Source organism: Taeniopygia guttata, chromosome 2 (genome assembly GCF_048771995.1).
Source record: "Taeniopygia guttata chromosome 2, bTaeGut7.mat, whole genome shotgun sequence".
In the NCBI taxonomy this organism is placed as follows: domain Eukaryota; kingdom Metazoa; phylum Chordata; class Aves; order Passeriformes; family Estrildidae; genus Taeniopygia; species Taeniopygia guttata.
In genome coordinates this window covers 115,217,545-115,233,009 of record NC_133026.1, presented here as the reverse complement: position 1 = coordinate 115,233,009, position 15,465 = coordinate 115,217,545, and the positions used below count along the sequence as shown (strand labels likewise).

Here is a 15,465-nt window from a genome sequence, read left to right as displayed (position 1 = left end):
AAGAATTTGAACCATACAACAGGCACACACAAGGTGTGGAAGGACTGTCAAGAGAAAGAGAATTCATAATCAAACCACCTGATACATTCTGTTACATGAATAAAATCTGTTTATATTTCAAGTAGCTATTTCAGTACTCCCAAACATAGGAAGCCTACCTACTCCAGGGCACAAACTAAAAATAGAGACTAGGATACATTTGTGCAAGGCTCATGATTAAAGCTGATAGGTTCCTTGAAAGAACATGAACAAGTTGAACGGTTCTGTAACCTCCTCTGAGACTGGCATCTGTTATGCTTAACAGCAAAACTCATCTGCAGACTAAACCTGCCCTCAGAAGAATTTAGTACCACACAATTCCTCTTATTTCCTGTAGAAAGATAAATAAAAGTTTGTACTATTTACTGTAGTTAGATCAGAGGCAATGTGTCAGCATGTATTCGTTCCTCCAGTATCAAATCATACCTAACACAAATTGCTCCACATCCATTTGAAGTGTTGGGAAAGAAAAACCCTATCCCTTCCAAAAGCAAATACATTCACACTTCAGTCCTCTATTCAAAAGTCAGTCTTCCCCCAAAAAATTTTAAATTCTTCTTTAAGGGTAACTTTGCTACAGTTTATCTGTAACTTGTCTTCAAGGTTTTGTGGCTAGGGTAGTATTATGTTCCCTAGCAGAAAAATGCCACTTCCATCACCATCAGTGCACTTCAAGCTTGTTCAATTCTTCTGTGCCCACTTTTCTGAAGAAACAGTTTAGATATTGCAGCCATGAACTTCTTTAATTGTTTCAGATTGTACCGTCCCAGTAAAAAACCCCAAACTGACTTTACAAGCTAAAAAATACTCATTAGCTAGAGATTCACTGACACCTTAATACAGCACAAATCCTGCACTTCTGCAGCACAACAAACTCATAAATGCATGTTGAGGTACCCTAACCACTTAACTACTAATAGTGGGCAGCACAAAAAAACTTACCAATAGTGAGATCGTGGACTGGTTGAAACCGCTTGTCTGTGAACTGTAACAATAAACATGATTTCCCAACACCTAAAAGAAAGAAAAGAAATAAGTGTTAAACAAATTTTTAAAGACATCTGCAAAGGACTAATAGAAATTAATTTAAGGAAATATTACATGTTGCTTAAAAGTAATTACTAGAACTGAAGGTATTAGATTTTACATACTTTGAAGTGTATGAAACTTTTAAAATATAGTTTTAAAAGTTCTAGAAACATTATAGTCAAAGCAGTTATTTTCAAAAATTTAACAAAAATGAATTATTCTTTGAAAAAGTAGTACTGCTTTAAAATTAAGTGGAAAACAAGTTTTCTAACTGACCTTCAAAGTACCATTTTACACCCTCTATCCACAATAACTGCAGGGCTTGCTAATTTTCACAACCCTTTATCTGCTTCTCCTTCAGTACTTTCAGCTTTCTTTCAAGCTAACTATTTCCTCAATAGCATCAGTCTCCCGTCTATCTCCTTATTTATCCACTGAGGTAACCACAGCAGGTCTCTGGTTCCTTATACCACTATATGCTGCTGCCCACTGGTCCTCCGCATGCTAAAAAGCAGTTCAAGAAGAACTGGCAGCAGCTAAGTTTACATCACAGTCAGACAAGTAACTCAAACATTGTCCCCCTCAGATAACCACCCTATGTCAGAAATCAGCATAACTACCTCCCGTTACATGGACACTCGTCAGCAAATGGGCAATTTCTTCTTTATGTGAAAGCACAGAAAAGTAGAAGTTAATGTAGTCAGCAGGAGTAATCAAATTTTCTAGGTTTGTAAATATACTACTTTTTACAAAGTAGTAAAAAGCCCCTCCAAACAAGGTTCCTTATTTGGAGGGGCTATTCTTCCTGTTTTGAGCAGTCAAACTTTCTCTTCAGCCTTTAAAATCTGACAGTAATATATCTGGTTTAAACTCTGAGCTATTATCACATAACATACTATACTGTAGCATCCAAGTTCATGCTGTACTTTATCTGTCCAGTAAGATAAAGCTATTCTAGCCACAGACTAGAGATCAGCAACAATTCATCATGAGAGACATATCTAGTAATCAAAGATAGCAAGCAAAGAGATAAAGAAAAGAGCCACACTAACGACAAAAGATACACATACCAGAGGTATGCATATAGTGACACTGGTCTTTCCAGTACCAAATTCAGCAAAGTTTTTTTGTGTGGTTTAAGGAGGAAACAAAGCCTACAGAAATATAATCACCACCTATCTTATTTGACTTTAATTCTAAGACCAGTAGCCAGTTTCAACCAAATCTAATAGAAACAGGAAACCTGCATTTAGTTTTGTCACAAAATGAGTTGTGGCCAACTGATGGCACTCAGATTAATATCCCAAGCAAGGCAGCGATTCCAACAGCCTAAGCCAGTTGCTAGTGCTGCTGTCTCTACTTATTCTACAGTATGCTCCTGTCCATTTCTCCACACAGCTTAGATGTGTTCTGAAGCAATTTCAGTCATCTGCTGGGCTAGCATGCTAATCTGACAAGGGCAGTGACAAAGCAAACAGAAATGGCTTAATGCAGGGTCAGACAAGAGTAAGAGTTAGTTCAAATGAGGGAAAAGAAATGCAGCAGCCAGCAGATCAATGACAGAGCTGCATGGAACTGTAATCCAAGGCACCATTTGCCTTACTAGATTTCTTTAGCTTTCTGGCTTATGATGGCAAACTGTCAGAACACAAGCAGCTTTGAAGCAGGTATAAATTCTGTTCCTAAAAAATTAGGAACACTAAGAGAAGTGGAGGAGTGAGGGAAAGCACTGCAGGTAAAAAAGAAACAGAGAAAGGTGGGGTATGGGAGCTGTAGGGACAGAACACAAAACTGTACATAACTTTAAAATATTAATAATTCTACTCAGAGAACAGCTCTTGTCACAGCTGGTGAGCGAGCCTACCAGGGGAGGGACTACACTAGATCTGCTGTTTGCAAACAGAGATGGGCTGGTGGGAGATGTTGTGGCTGGAGGCCATCTGGGTTATGGTGATCGTGAAATTACAGAATTTTCAATATTTTGTGAAACAAGGACGGGCATCAATAAAACTTTCCCACTGGACTTCCCAAGGGCAGATTTTTGGCCTGTTCAAGAGACTTATTCAGAGAGTTCCTTGGGAAGCAGCCCTTTAAAAGAAAGGAGTCCAGGAAGGACAGGCATGCTTCAAAACAGAAATCTTGAAGGCACAGGAACAGACTGTCCCTATGTGCTGAAAGATGAGCCAACAAGGAAAACAACCAGCCTGGATGAGTAAGGAGCTCTTGAAGTAACTAAGGAAAAAAAAGAGGACGTATCACTTTTGGAAGGAGGGTCAGGTATCTCTGGAAATGTTTAAGGGAATTGCTTGGTCATGTAGGAAAAAAATTAGAGAGGCAAAAGTCCAGATAGAACTCAATCTGGCCACTTCTCTAAAGGACAATAAAAATATTTTTAAAAATACATTATGGCAAAAGCAAGGGCAAGGACAACCTCCAATCTCTATTCAATGCAAGAGGGAATTTCGTAACTAAAGAAAGACTAGGAAAAGGTTGAGGTACTTAACACCTTCTTTGCCTCAATTTTCAACAGAAAGACAGGTTATCCACAGGAAAACTGTTCTCCTGGGCTGGTAGATGCCAGCATGGATTTAGGATAGGCAGGCTGTGCTTGACCAACGTGATCTCCTTCTATGACCAGGTGACCCACCTGGTGGATGTGGGAAACGCTGTGGATGCTGTCTACCTAGACTTCAGCAAGGCCTTTGACACTGTCTCCCACAGCGCCCTCCTGGAAAATCTGGTAGCCTACAGCTTTGACAGATGCTCTCTTCACTGGGTTAACCACTGGCTGGATGGCTGGGACCAGAAGAGTGGTGGTGAACAGGGCCACGTCCAGTCACTAGTGGTGTCCCCCAGAGATCAGTGATGGAGCCAGTCCTGTTTAATATCTTCACTGATGATCTGGATGAAGGGATGACTCCACTATCAGCAAATCTGCAGATGACACTATGCTCGGAGTATGTGCCAATCTGTTGGTGGGTAGGAGGGCTCTGCAAATGGACCTAGAACAGTTGGATATATGAGCAGAGTCCAGTAAGATGAAGTTTAAAATGTCCAACTGCCGAGTCCCACATTTTGGCCACAAAATCCCCTGCAGCATTACAGCCTGGGCATAGTGTGGCTGGACAGTGCCCAGGTGGAAAAGGACCCAGGGGTACGGGTTGACAGCCAGCTGAACATGAGCCAGCAGTGTGCCCTGGTGGCCAAGAAGGCCAAAAACATTCTGGCCTGCATCAGGAATAGTGTGGCCAGCAGGAGCAGGGAGGTCACAATTCCCCTGTACTCAGTGCTGGTGAGGCCACACCTTGAGCGCTGTGTCCAGTTCTGGGCCCCTCACTTCAGGAAGGATGTTGAGATGCTCGAGCATATCCAGATAAGAGCAACAAGGCTGGTGAGGGGCTTGGAACACAAGCCCTGTGAAGAATGGCTGAGGCAGCTGGGGTTGTTTAGCCTGGAAATAGGAGGCTCAGGGGAGACCTTATCACTCTCTACAACTCCCTGAAAGGTGGTCATAGTCAGATGGGGTTCTTTCTCCAGGCAACCACTGACAGAATGTGAGGACACAGTCTTATGCTGCATCAGGGGAAGTTTAGGTTAGATGTCTGAAAAAAATTCTTCACTGAGTGATGGTGCAATGGAATTGTCTGCCCAGGGAGGTGGTGGAGCGTCACTATCCCTGGATGTGCTGAAAAAGACTGGACACAGCACCCAGTGCCATGGTTTAGTTGATGAGAAGGTGTTTGGTTAGGTTATAGGCTGGTCTTGATCATCTCAAAGGTATTTTCCTTATTCTGTGAACAGTTTATATACACAGATAACTTTTATATCACCAATGAAATAAAACTGCCCCATTGAAGAACATAATCACCACCTCACTTACAGAAAACCTGTATGTCGCACCAGAAATAGCTTTTGTCATTAACCTTGCAAAGTGATTTCAGTTTTAATGGATAGACCAAAACCTTAAACCAATCCAATCTGCACCAATCTTACAAATGTTGGAATAGTATTTCAAAATCTAATCAACAAAATGACATTTGAGTATTGCAGCACCAGGTATTCCAGCACTAGTTCTCACGTAACAATCTGATACTTCTTCTCCTTCTAAGGCTGGTGACCAAGTCAGTTGAATTGAGCATACAAACACCAGCCTCAGCAGAGTGAAGATGACAGACAAGCACAGCCCCTTTGATCTAGGCCCTGTCTCATACTGGCACAAGATGACGGCACCTCTAGTCACTCCTCCATAGCAGTCCTTTTAGGAGCAGACTGCAGACTGATAGGCTCACACAGAGAAACAGAATAACTAACTAGCTTCTCTTTAATGCCATTCCTGCTAATTCAGAACCTTCCAACAAAAAACCCCATCTGCAAGTCTCTAAGTTTTGTACTGCTGTTGACTGAAATAGAGGTTTCATTTTAATTTTATGGTTTTAAGATATTGCACATTTGTATCACAAAAGCTCTTATAGTTTGTAGCCCAATCACTTCCAGGGCTTGCACTGACTCCCCTGTCATAGACAGTAACATGTATCAGAGACAGGAGCTGTATATGAATGCCTGAGTAGTTTACCACCTTGTGACATAAACAGATGCTGTGCAGGGAGCTAATTCTATGGCATGCAGGTGGTTTAAAGTAACTACACCAGCTAACTCTAAGAATAGAGTGGCTGCTTACCAGGTATCTTGTTCACTTAGCACTGTAAATCTTACACCTGAAATGAGGCAGACACTGTGAGAAGTAGCTGAGAACATCTTGATGACAGTTAATTGCAGAATGCAAAAGGGATAGATTCAGTTATTTATTAACCCATTCTTCATTTTACTGCCACAATTATTTTAATACAGCTTCAGATAAACCACCCCAGAAAAAAAAAAAATCTAGTGTTTTCATATGAGAGAGCTTGGATACACTTCAACAACCACAGTAACAACCACTTGCTTAGGAACAAATGAAAACAATGGGTTACATGCTCAGAGGGAAGGTAGCTTGCTTCTTTGCAAATGCCTGTTTTAGGATCCCTTCATTGCTTCTTAGCACTCAAACAATTATGGGAGTAGAGCTTGTGCTACAGTAATTTTACCCTCCAGCTCTAAATTCTGAACCAGCAGGCTGAGTTGATTCTCTAAATTCCTCTACCTCCCTTAACAGCTTCCTCTTAATCTGGGTGCTACAGTCAGTTTCCTTAGACAAGGCATTGCCAGAACTTTACTGTTGTCCACTTTGGCCCAGCTTCAACAAAGCCTTTCTTATATACTTGTGTTTATTTCAGGGCTCAGCTGATATACTCTCACTCATACACAACAAGCTACACCAAGAAATGGATCCAGCACAGTACTACACTCATCCAGAACACCAGTACACGCATCAGACTAGGGCTACAGAAGACAGAGCAAAGGGAATGGTTATTCTTTTCACTAATAGGCTGCACTCGTAGTACTTAAAAAAAAGAACAGGTGATGATACAGCTGAGCCAGTCTCTGGCTAAGAGAGCTGACTTGCTTCTTTCTCCCTTTCCTGATTCCCTGTGAATAGGGCAAAGAAAGTTCAGTTACTATTTGCAGAGTCAGGTGTGTACTACTGAATATGAGGAAAACTTCCAAGCTTTTCTTACCTCTAGAGAAAACTCATCAGTGTTCCTTCCACTGATGTTTGCCTTGAAAAGCTGACCTGGTTCAAAACTAAAAATGGGTCCAATAAAAAGGGTAAGGGGATGATAAGTTTCCTTACTCACTCACCTAAGCACCAGTATAGCCCAAGAAAGGTAACAGAGGAAAAGAACTAGAGTAGTAGTCCTCTCAACTGTAGAATAAAAACTGAATGCTAAAGAAAAATCTATGTTAATCTGCCTGCTGTCTCTGGTGAGTAGACTCACTCCTTCCCACACAGCTCCACCTCCTTACCCAAAAGGGTGCTTGCACTCTTTTAAGCATACCTACTATTTGTTTAGTTTTGTTTTTCAAATCATCTTTGTGAGCTGAGCTGGCTCTCTGGAGGATCACAGAAGCAGTGATGCTGAGAGCTAAGAAGCAGCAGAGCTCATAGTTGAGACAAGAAGTGATAACAAGGTCTACTCATTTTGGGAGCAGATAAACCTTGGATTAATTCAACAGTCTCATAGAAATGTTTTTCTTGTACTTGATGGTGATCAATCAGTCCACCACCCCACTTCCCTTTGATATCTTGCTCTCACTAATCTTCCTAGATCCAGTTTCCTTCCATGAAAGTGCTCCAGACTGTGGAAAGCACAGCCACAAGGCCAAATCACCTGATTCAGCCACTAAGTAAAAAGCTAACCTAAAAAAAAGGTAGTTTTCTACTGCATTACTGGGTGGATCCAGAGCATGGCAGGCTATCAAAGTCACCACAAGGTAAGAGGAAAAGAATTCCTTCTTTCACATGTAACCGACTATGTCAGCTTGGATGCCCACGAAACCAGTGACACAGTATCACCTGAGCTGAAAAAAGCTTCCTACTTTCTTACCTTCCTTCAGAAAAACCAAACAAAATAAATCTTAAAGATATGGTAATGCAGTTTCAAATAATGGGCAAGATAATATATGTGGTTATTACAGATATACATATTATATATATATAAATAGATTATTATCTAGATGATACATACAAGAACCCAGATTTTAAAACTAACTTTGATTTTAACTGGGTAATTACACATTACAAATGTCACAAGATATATACTTTTAACCTGGTTTATGAGATATTTTTAGTTCTTTCCAGTAGTGTGCAGAGCTTCCAGATGTTTCATAAGCCCTTTTCTTATCACAGGCTGCAACTCATTCTCTCTCCCCCCCTTTCCAACCATAGCAGCTTTATACATCTCTGGAAAGTGCAGTATTACCTTTTCATGGGCCTAGGCATAACATGACGTGAACCTAAAGCAAAGATTTTTCTTAACCTCTTCTCAGTCAGTTATGTCTTAGAACACTACCATCAAATGGGAAAGCTTTATTTAAATTTTTTGGAAGGACAAACTGAAACATTCCAAACTGTCATGTACAGAGCAAAGGGAGTTCACATACCAATGTAAGCATGGACAAGAACAGAAGAAAAAGAACCTCCAGAATCCTCCATGCTGCCTAAATGGCTCTTTTAAAGTTGATTCAGCTTCAACTTAAGCATTTTCAACAGCATATTTGAAGGCAATGATGTAATTTTTTCCTTTCTACATAACAATTAGCACAGGCCTACAAAGTTAAAGAAGCTGTTCAGCTTTACCATATTTCAGTTTGCATGGATTTCTCCACTGCTAACTACAAGTTTTAAAAGTAAGCAAAATTTTTTTCCAAATAAAATTAAGCTACATTTGAGTCTATAAAAAAACTTCATGTTCTGCATGGCCACAACCGACTTAGAAAATGCCAGCCATTCATAATAACATTGTTTTAGATGACATTGGAGGTGGGGTTGGGTTAGATTTTTTTGAGTGGCAAGGTGTTTAGGGTCTCTTTTAAAGAAAGTGTTAGAATTAGTACAAGTGTGCACAGCAGCAGCCTCATGAAACCATTTGTATGGACATATAGTTTGTTAATTCTAGTTAACAACTTCTAAGAGGCTAAGAGGATGCTCTCATACAATACCCAGTATCTGCTCTTTTGGGATTAAAGCATAATTGAAAGGGTCTCAAAGCAAGCTATAAGTAGTACAGACGAGTACTCAGGTTTTCAGCACAAACAAGTCCTCAAGATATCACAGGGTATTAACACCAGCTCTGGTGAGATGAAAACCAGTTTAGCCAAGAAGTACTACTATATACTTAGAGACAATAAGGGCAAAAGACTCTGGTCATACACATTACTAGCTAATAATAGCTGCCGTTCCAGAGCAAAGTGCAAAGACCCTAGAAATATTTCACAAAGAGGACTGAAAAATAAAGTAAATTCGATTGCTTAATTTGGAAGTCTCCTAGACAAGAGAAATGGTTGACTAGACAGCTTACTTTACTCTAGAGAGTGAGAATTAGATCACCAAGCAACTGCATTTTCTTTCATCATCACCTCTTAATAAGAATAACTTGGAGACACTCTTGGTCTAGGAGCAGCAACTGTCTGCTGAAATTGAAAGGTGAGTGAAAGTCCATTATGCAAAAAGCTCAGAGTTGCTGCAGTAACACATTTAAGAAAAGCAGGTGGACCTGCTCATGGAAAATGCAGCAACACTGACCCTAAAAAGACATTGAGACAGGCTAAAAATGACAAGTTATGTTGGTGGCAAGAAATCTGACCATTGCAAAACTGGTACTTGAGGTATACTAAAGTTCAGGAGCATTCTCTAGTGGAAACTAGCAAACATACTCTAATATAAGAAAATTCTGGTTAATGTGTATTGTTCTGAAAAAAATATTCCAGCTCTCACCTTCAGAAAAATCTTGTTATCATTTCCCGTTTATTCCCACATGATACATTGCTGATAACAAACATATAAGTAAAGAAGGTTTTATAATCATGAAGAAAAAGATCTAAAAGATAAGTACAGATTTCGCCATCATACAAAGATCTAAAAGAAAAAAAATGAGAGACTTTCAGTCACCAACTGCACAGACAATTCTCATATGCCAACAGTATTTATCCTACTTCACATCAAAGATCATTTTGACTTCAACTGGTGGCCAAAGGCAGATGCATAGGGAAGAGCGGATGAAGACACCAACTCCTACTGGCAATCAAAATCAAATACACCATCAGCATAAAGGCAAAGGTCTCAGAGGTACAATCCTATGCAGCACGCACCACAGATGCTTCTAAATTCATTTGCGAACTCCTATAATGCTTTGGAAATAGCCAGATCAAAGGATTTTTCCTTGTAAACTCTCACAGTAGTCACTATTCCATAGTACTTGTATTTTTCTCTTAGGATTCCATAGCTATTGTCCCACTGCTACAATATAAAAACCATACAGATTTATGGCAATGTTTTTTAGTACCTGGCATACAGCCATGTCATTTCAGGCCTCTCTCATAACAGAAAACTAACTAGATCCTAAACCAGTTCCAATTATATAGAAAACCATTTTTATATATTAAAAAATACAGTTAAGAACCAGATTAGAAGCAATCCCATGTTCATAAAGCTACCATGCCTAAAGTATCAGAAAAAGAAAAAAAAAGTCAGTGACTGCCAATGACCAATGAAACAGGGAACACAAAGGGACAAGAACTGCTGAGCACAAGGCAGTCTTGCAGTCAGCCTCTGTGCCTGTCATTTTAAGAGACTGAGATGATCCTGAATTCCTGTGTTTAAGCAGATGAAAGCATATGGAATCACAACTCAGAGAAGGCACATACAGGTGTCTTGTGTAACTCCAGGGAGGTTTCATTGGCTTGCTTATGGATCACACAACTTTGTTTTTTAGTGCTGAAAGAGGAGCTAAATGTTAACATCAGTCCTCAGCTGAGTCTCTTAGTTTTCTCCTACAGTTTGTTTACAACTAACTGCTGAGTCACCAGGCAGCTGAGGCATTTCCAAAGACTCTAAATCAAATATCAGAAACAAATTTCTTGACTGCTATGAAATCTACATGGTCTGCAAGGCCAGTGGCATATCTTCACTGGCTAGAACGCTGTGGAAACCATCATGGGAACTGAAGAGGACAGTCATGATCCACTTTTAATTTCCAGTGTCAGAACTTTGAGTTCAATTGCCTTCATCTGAGGAAGAGCATTAATACCTAGACTACCACCACCATCTTGGCAACTGTGCACAACATAAATTGGCTCTTCAGTACTATCTCTATTAGAACACTTAAAAGGCTCACAGGAGATCTAAATAAAAGCAAAACCAACTTACCACTATTGACATATTCAATTCACTTCAAGAATAATCATTGCAGTAGTTTTAATTAGCTTCCTGTAGCAACTCAACAACACAAGAATTTAAAAAAATTACTAACCAAAAAGCCAACAGCAAATTTGTGAGCTGTTTTCCTCTCTGTGTTTCCTTTCTCTTACTATTCTGATATTTGGTTCTTAAGCAGCTGCAACAACTTCAGAAATGACACATCCATTCTGTATTTCACATTTCAAGCAACTCAAACTCAGGAGTGCAGCACAGACCATTACACTGAGGATGTTTCTTTGTAAAAATTTAATCAGTATACAATCAATGTACCAAAGCAACTGTAAGCTGCTGTCTACCACTTTAATGACTACAGTTTTTAGAGATGCCCCAGAATTGGCCACATGTTCTGACACACTGTCATTCTGAACTGTGCACTACCAGCTTGCATCACACCAGCCTGACAAACCTCTTCTTACTTCTCCTGAATTTGCACAGGTAATATCCTGTCCTGGCTTGATGAACTGTCACTCAAGTAAACATTCAACAAAAATCAGAATTTTCAGTTATCATCTACAGCCTAAGGTTTCCAACATGGTCATTACAACTGTGATATATTTCTAATAATTAACTTGTACTACAGCTGCTGCTGCAGAAACCTAAAAAAGCTTTCAGAGTTTAAATACATATTTAAAAAGCAGATAAAAGTCATCAGTAGTTGCACCCAGTGTATTTAACAACCTCATGTGTAATGCAACTACAAGGTATAATTATATTCCACCAACAGATAATTTGGTTCATAGGTATGAAGTACAATTATGAAGGCATTCCTCAGAATAGCACCTAAAAAAACAGGTGTGTCATCAAACTTATTAAAGAAGGCATTTAGACAGGTATGAGGAAAACAGCAAGGAAAACACACAATACACAGGCACAATGGTTAACTAAGTCAGCTGCCTTGTCCTGACAACAGTTTGATCGAAGTATGCTACTTCCATCCATGCTAGGCGGAAGAAGCATAAAATGTATTAGCAGAGGGTCTTCAAGCAGCAACTCCTATCAGCATATGGCTATGCCAACAGCATTTGTAAGCATTATTACTTATCACACAGCAGCCAGTTACAAATGGAACGGAGTAAGTTTTTGAGAAATGTTCAAGGCTAGGTCGGATGGAGCCTTACGCAAGGTGGTCTAATGGGAGGTGTCCCTGCCCATGGCAGGGGGGTTTGTGACTAGATCATCTCTAAGCCCCAGTCTAACCCTTTGAAAATCTATGATTCAGTATGTTTTTAAGAAGTAACAAGAAACATCTGGAAAAGGAGCGGTGTGTGTACATACATACACATAAAAAAAGAGGTCCCTTTAAATTAGACTGGAAGAGCCATGGCTTTTAATTTTTCTTTGACAGCGTGTCTTCACACAGTTTGTTACAGAGCTCCAGCCCAGACTGGAAAGAGCATCCTTGCAGCCTGAGCTGAAGGTAACTCGCAGCAATGAGACAGAAACTCATCACAAAACTGCGAGGACGAGTGTGGCCTCGCTACCACAAGGCTGCAAACCACGGGCACTACCCAGATCTAAGTTTCGTTGTGACAGCGCCTTCCTCCTCTCCGCTAGCCCGCTCTGCTGCCGCAGCCAGGGCCGTGACACAGGCCGAGCTGCCCGCGGCCCGTCAGCCGGGCCCGGAGGCGGCTGCCAGCGGCCCAAGGCCGTCGGGAGACCAGGCCGAGGCCGCGGGCGGGGCCCGGCGCAGAGGCGGGGGGGAGACACCGCCTCTTCCTCGCGCGGAGCCACCACGTCGGCGGCACTGCCAACACTGCGGAAATGGGCGCGGGGAGACGGGCCTTCCTCTCCGCCCCCCGCCCCGCTCCGGCGCGGGCTCACCCGCTCACCCACCTGTGTCTCCGATGATGATGTACTTGAAGAGGTACGCGTAGGCCATGGCCGCTCCCGGGCTGCCGCTCGCGGGCTGTCCCGCTTTCGCTCCGGCGTGACGCGCGCGCTCGCCGCCCGGGCTCGCGCTGCGGAGAGGCGGAAACGGGTTAACGGCCCCCGGGCGGCGCCTCGCCCGCCCGCTCGCTCCCTCCTACCTCCGCCCCCGCGCCGCCGCTGGCGGAGGGGCTCTGCTCGCTCGGGCCTGCTGTCCTCCCTCCCGCCGCGGCCCCGCAGGCGCCGGGAAAGCCGGAACGCGGCGGCGGCGGCGAGAACAATAAACAGGCGCCGAGCGGCCCCCGGACCCTCCGGCGACGTCAGCGCCCGCCCCCTCACGCCGCCCCGCCTCCGACCCGGAAATGCTGAGGCGCGAGACCGCTCCCGCCGCGCGCGGGGCGGAGCCTCGACCCCCGCCCCGCGGGACTGAGGGCGGTGGCGGCTCCGGTGCGGGGCTTCGCCGAGCTACCGTCCCTGGATCCTGAATCCATCCCGCCGGGAAAGATCTCTGGGGTCATCGAGGCCACCCCTGACCAAACACCACCATGTCAACTAGACCGGGGTGCTGAGTGCCACATCTAGTCTTTCCTTTCCAGGGACGGTGACTCCACCATGTCCCTTGGCAGCCCACGTCAATGTCTAAGCACCCTTTCCGTGAAAGAGTTCTTCCTAATCTCCAACCTAAATCTCCCCTGGCACAGCTTGAGACTGTGTTCTCTCATACTGTCGCTGGTCGCCTGGGAGAAGCAGCCGACCCTCGCCTGGTTGTAACCTCCTTTCAGGGAGTTGTAAAGAGTGATGTCACCCCTGAGCCTCTTTTTGTCCAAGCTAAACCCAGCTCCCTCGGCCGCTCCTCAAGGGATTGGTAGTCCAGACTCGTTGTCCTTCCTTGGACCAGCTCCAGCACCTCAATGTCCTTTGTAAATTGAGATGGCCCAAAGCATAAACCCTCTGAGAATAGCCAGCAACGAGCTGTTTGGTACAAGTTTATCTTCATCACACGAGTGAGTTCTGGCTTTGAAGGATTTTTTCGCTTTCTGTTTCTGTCTTTCCTCACTGAACTGAAAGCAACGAGCTAGGGGAGTAACCTAAATTCACAACTGGTGTTCAGGACTTAGAGTTCACATGGGATTGGTGAGCTGGAAGAGGCTTCAAGGTCTTCCGTAGTCTCAGCTGCTTCATGAAGTGTCCGGTGTACCCTGACCTTTGGACATAAAACAGTCAAAGGCAGCTTGGCTGACATATCACATCCACACTGAGGCTACATCAGATGCCTGGCAAGGGTAAATGTGGTAGGGCACTCCAGTCAGATCATACTGTCTATGTTTTGGGATTCCCTTCAGCTCAGCTGTGTGGGCTGGTGGTACTGTTCAAGAGTCATTGGCACCTTCTTCATTTAAACTGACATTTTACTCCCCTTCTGCCTGTCTGGTAGAATGGGAGTAAAAGGTGTCTGTCTTTTAACTTTATAGAGGTTTTTATTTGTGGTTAACAGCTTGGACAACATTGACCTACATGGCTTCTAAAAGGTGTGCATCCAACTTACTTGTAAAAACCTTCAATAAAGCTGATTGTGCCAAATCCTGCTGTCATATTTCATGACCTGAAACCCAAAATTAAGTTGTTTTTTTTTTTTTTTTTTTTTTTTTTTTAATTCCTGTCTACTGTGTATGTGCAAATGCCCCCCTGCCAAACAACACTAGGAAGTGGAAGGAGCTCCTTTATATATTATAAACATATCTACCTTTTCCAAATGAAAAATTCTGACTGCTTGTCAGATGTTTGCCTACTATTTTTTTTCTCCTCAATACTTCTCCTAATTTTCTCAACACTGTTTATTAAGTGTAGAGCCCAAAACAGCAGTTCTCACATGTCTCTAACCAGCCTCATCACCTCAAAACTGGTAAATGGGTATCTCCAGTCTTGCCCCTCTCTGAACGTGGGGTTTTTTTTTTTTTTAATCTACAACATCTGAATTTAATTTTTGATACTGGATCCCTATTGTAGATAGTTACTACTCAAGTGTATCCATACATTTGGTATGTCCATACATATGGTACATATGGTTTTTCCCTTGCTAAATTTCAATAGTTTAGCAAAAATATTTGATTTTTTTTCTTTTTATATTATCTCTGCCATTTTGTTACCCAGACTGTTCATGACAATATTGAATAGGTCTTGCATGGACAGGACAGAACATTGAGAAGTGGCATGTGAAATTTTCTCATAGTTTAAAAACCCTCTCCATGCTGAAAAGAGCCATTTCTCTATTATTTTATTTGCAAGTAGTTTCAATATACATTTTTCTTAATAAACAATTCCTAGCCAGAATGAGTTTTTTCAGAGAAGCAGGTTTTTGCCTTGCTTCCTATGAAAGTTAGGCTTCTGTTTTCACATATCCCTGTGTGTCTCTGTTTCCTGCCCTAATAATGATCATGAAATCTGGCGTCTGGCAATGGAGCAGGGTACCTCAGCTGAAGGAAAGGCTGCAGCTGGGGTCAGCTGTCAAACCCAATCAAGAATTCACACTAAAACACGTCTTCTCAAGTGCTCCCTCAGCAGCTAAGCCCTTCAGCTGGCATTCATGCTGTTGGCATGGGTTTGTGTGACCTCAACCACTGGAGACAAAGCTGTAGGAGATCAGGCCATAAGCAGATAAGATCTCATCCCGTATA

The 15,465-nt window shown here is 42.4% G+C and overlaps 1 protein-coding gene across 1 annotated transcript in view; it reads right to left on the bottom strand.

Moving 5' to 3' along the window:
- Positions 1–13,144, bottom strand: part of RAB2A (RAB2A, member RAS oncogene family) — a 43,069-nt gene extending 29,925 nt beyond the window's left edge. Inside the window, exons 1-2 of the mRNA XM_012572043.5 lie at positions 12,758–13,144; positions 982–1,053 (exon numbers count right to left, since the gene is read on the bottom strand). Of these exons, the coding sequence (XP_012427497.1) occupies positions 982–1,053; positions 12,758–12,803 (118 nt within the window). The 5' untranslated portion in view covers positions 12,804–13,144. The remainder of the gene's footprint in view (positions 1–981; positions 1,054–12,757) is intronic.
- Positions 13,145–15,465: the final 2,321 nt, after the last annotated feature.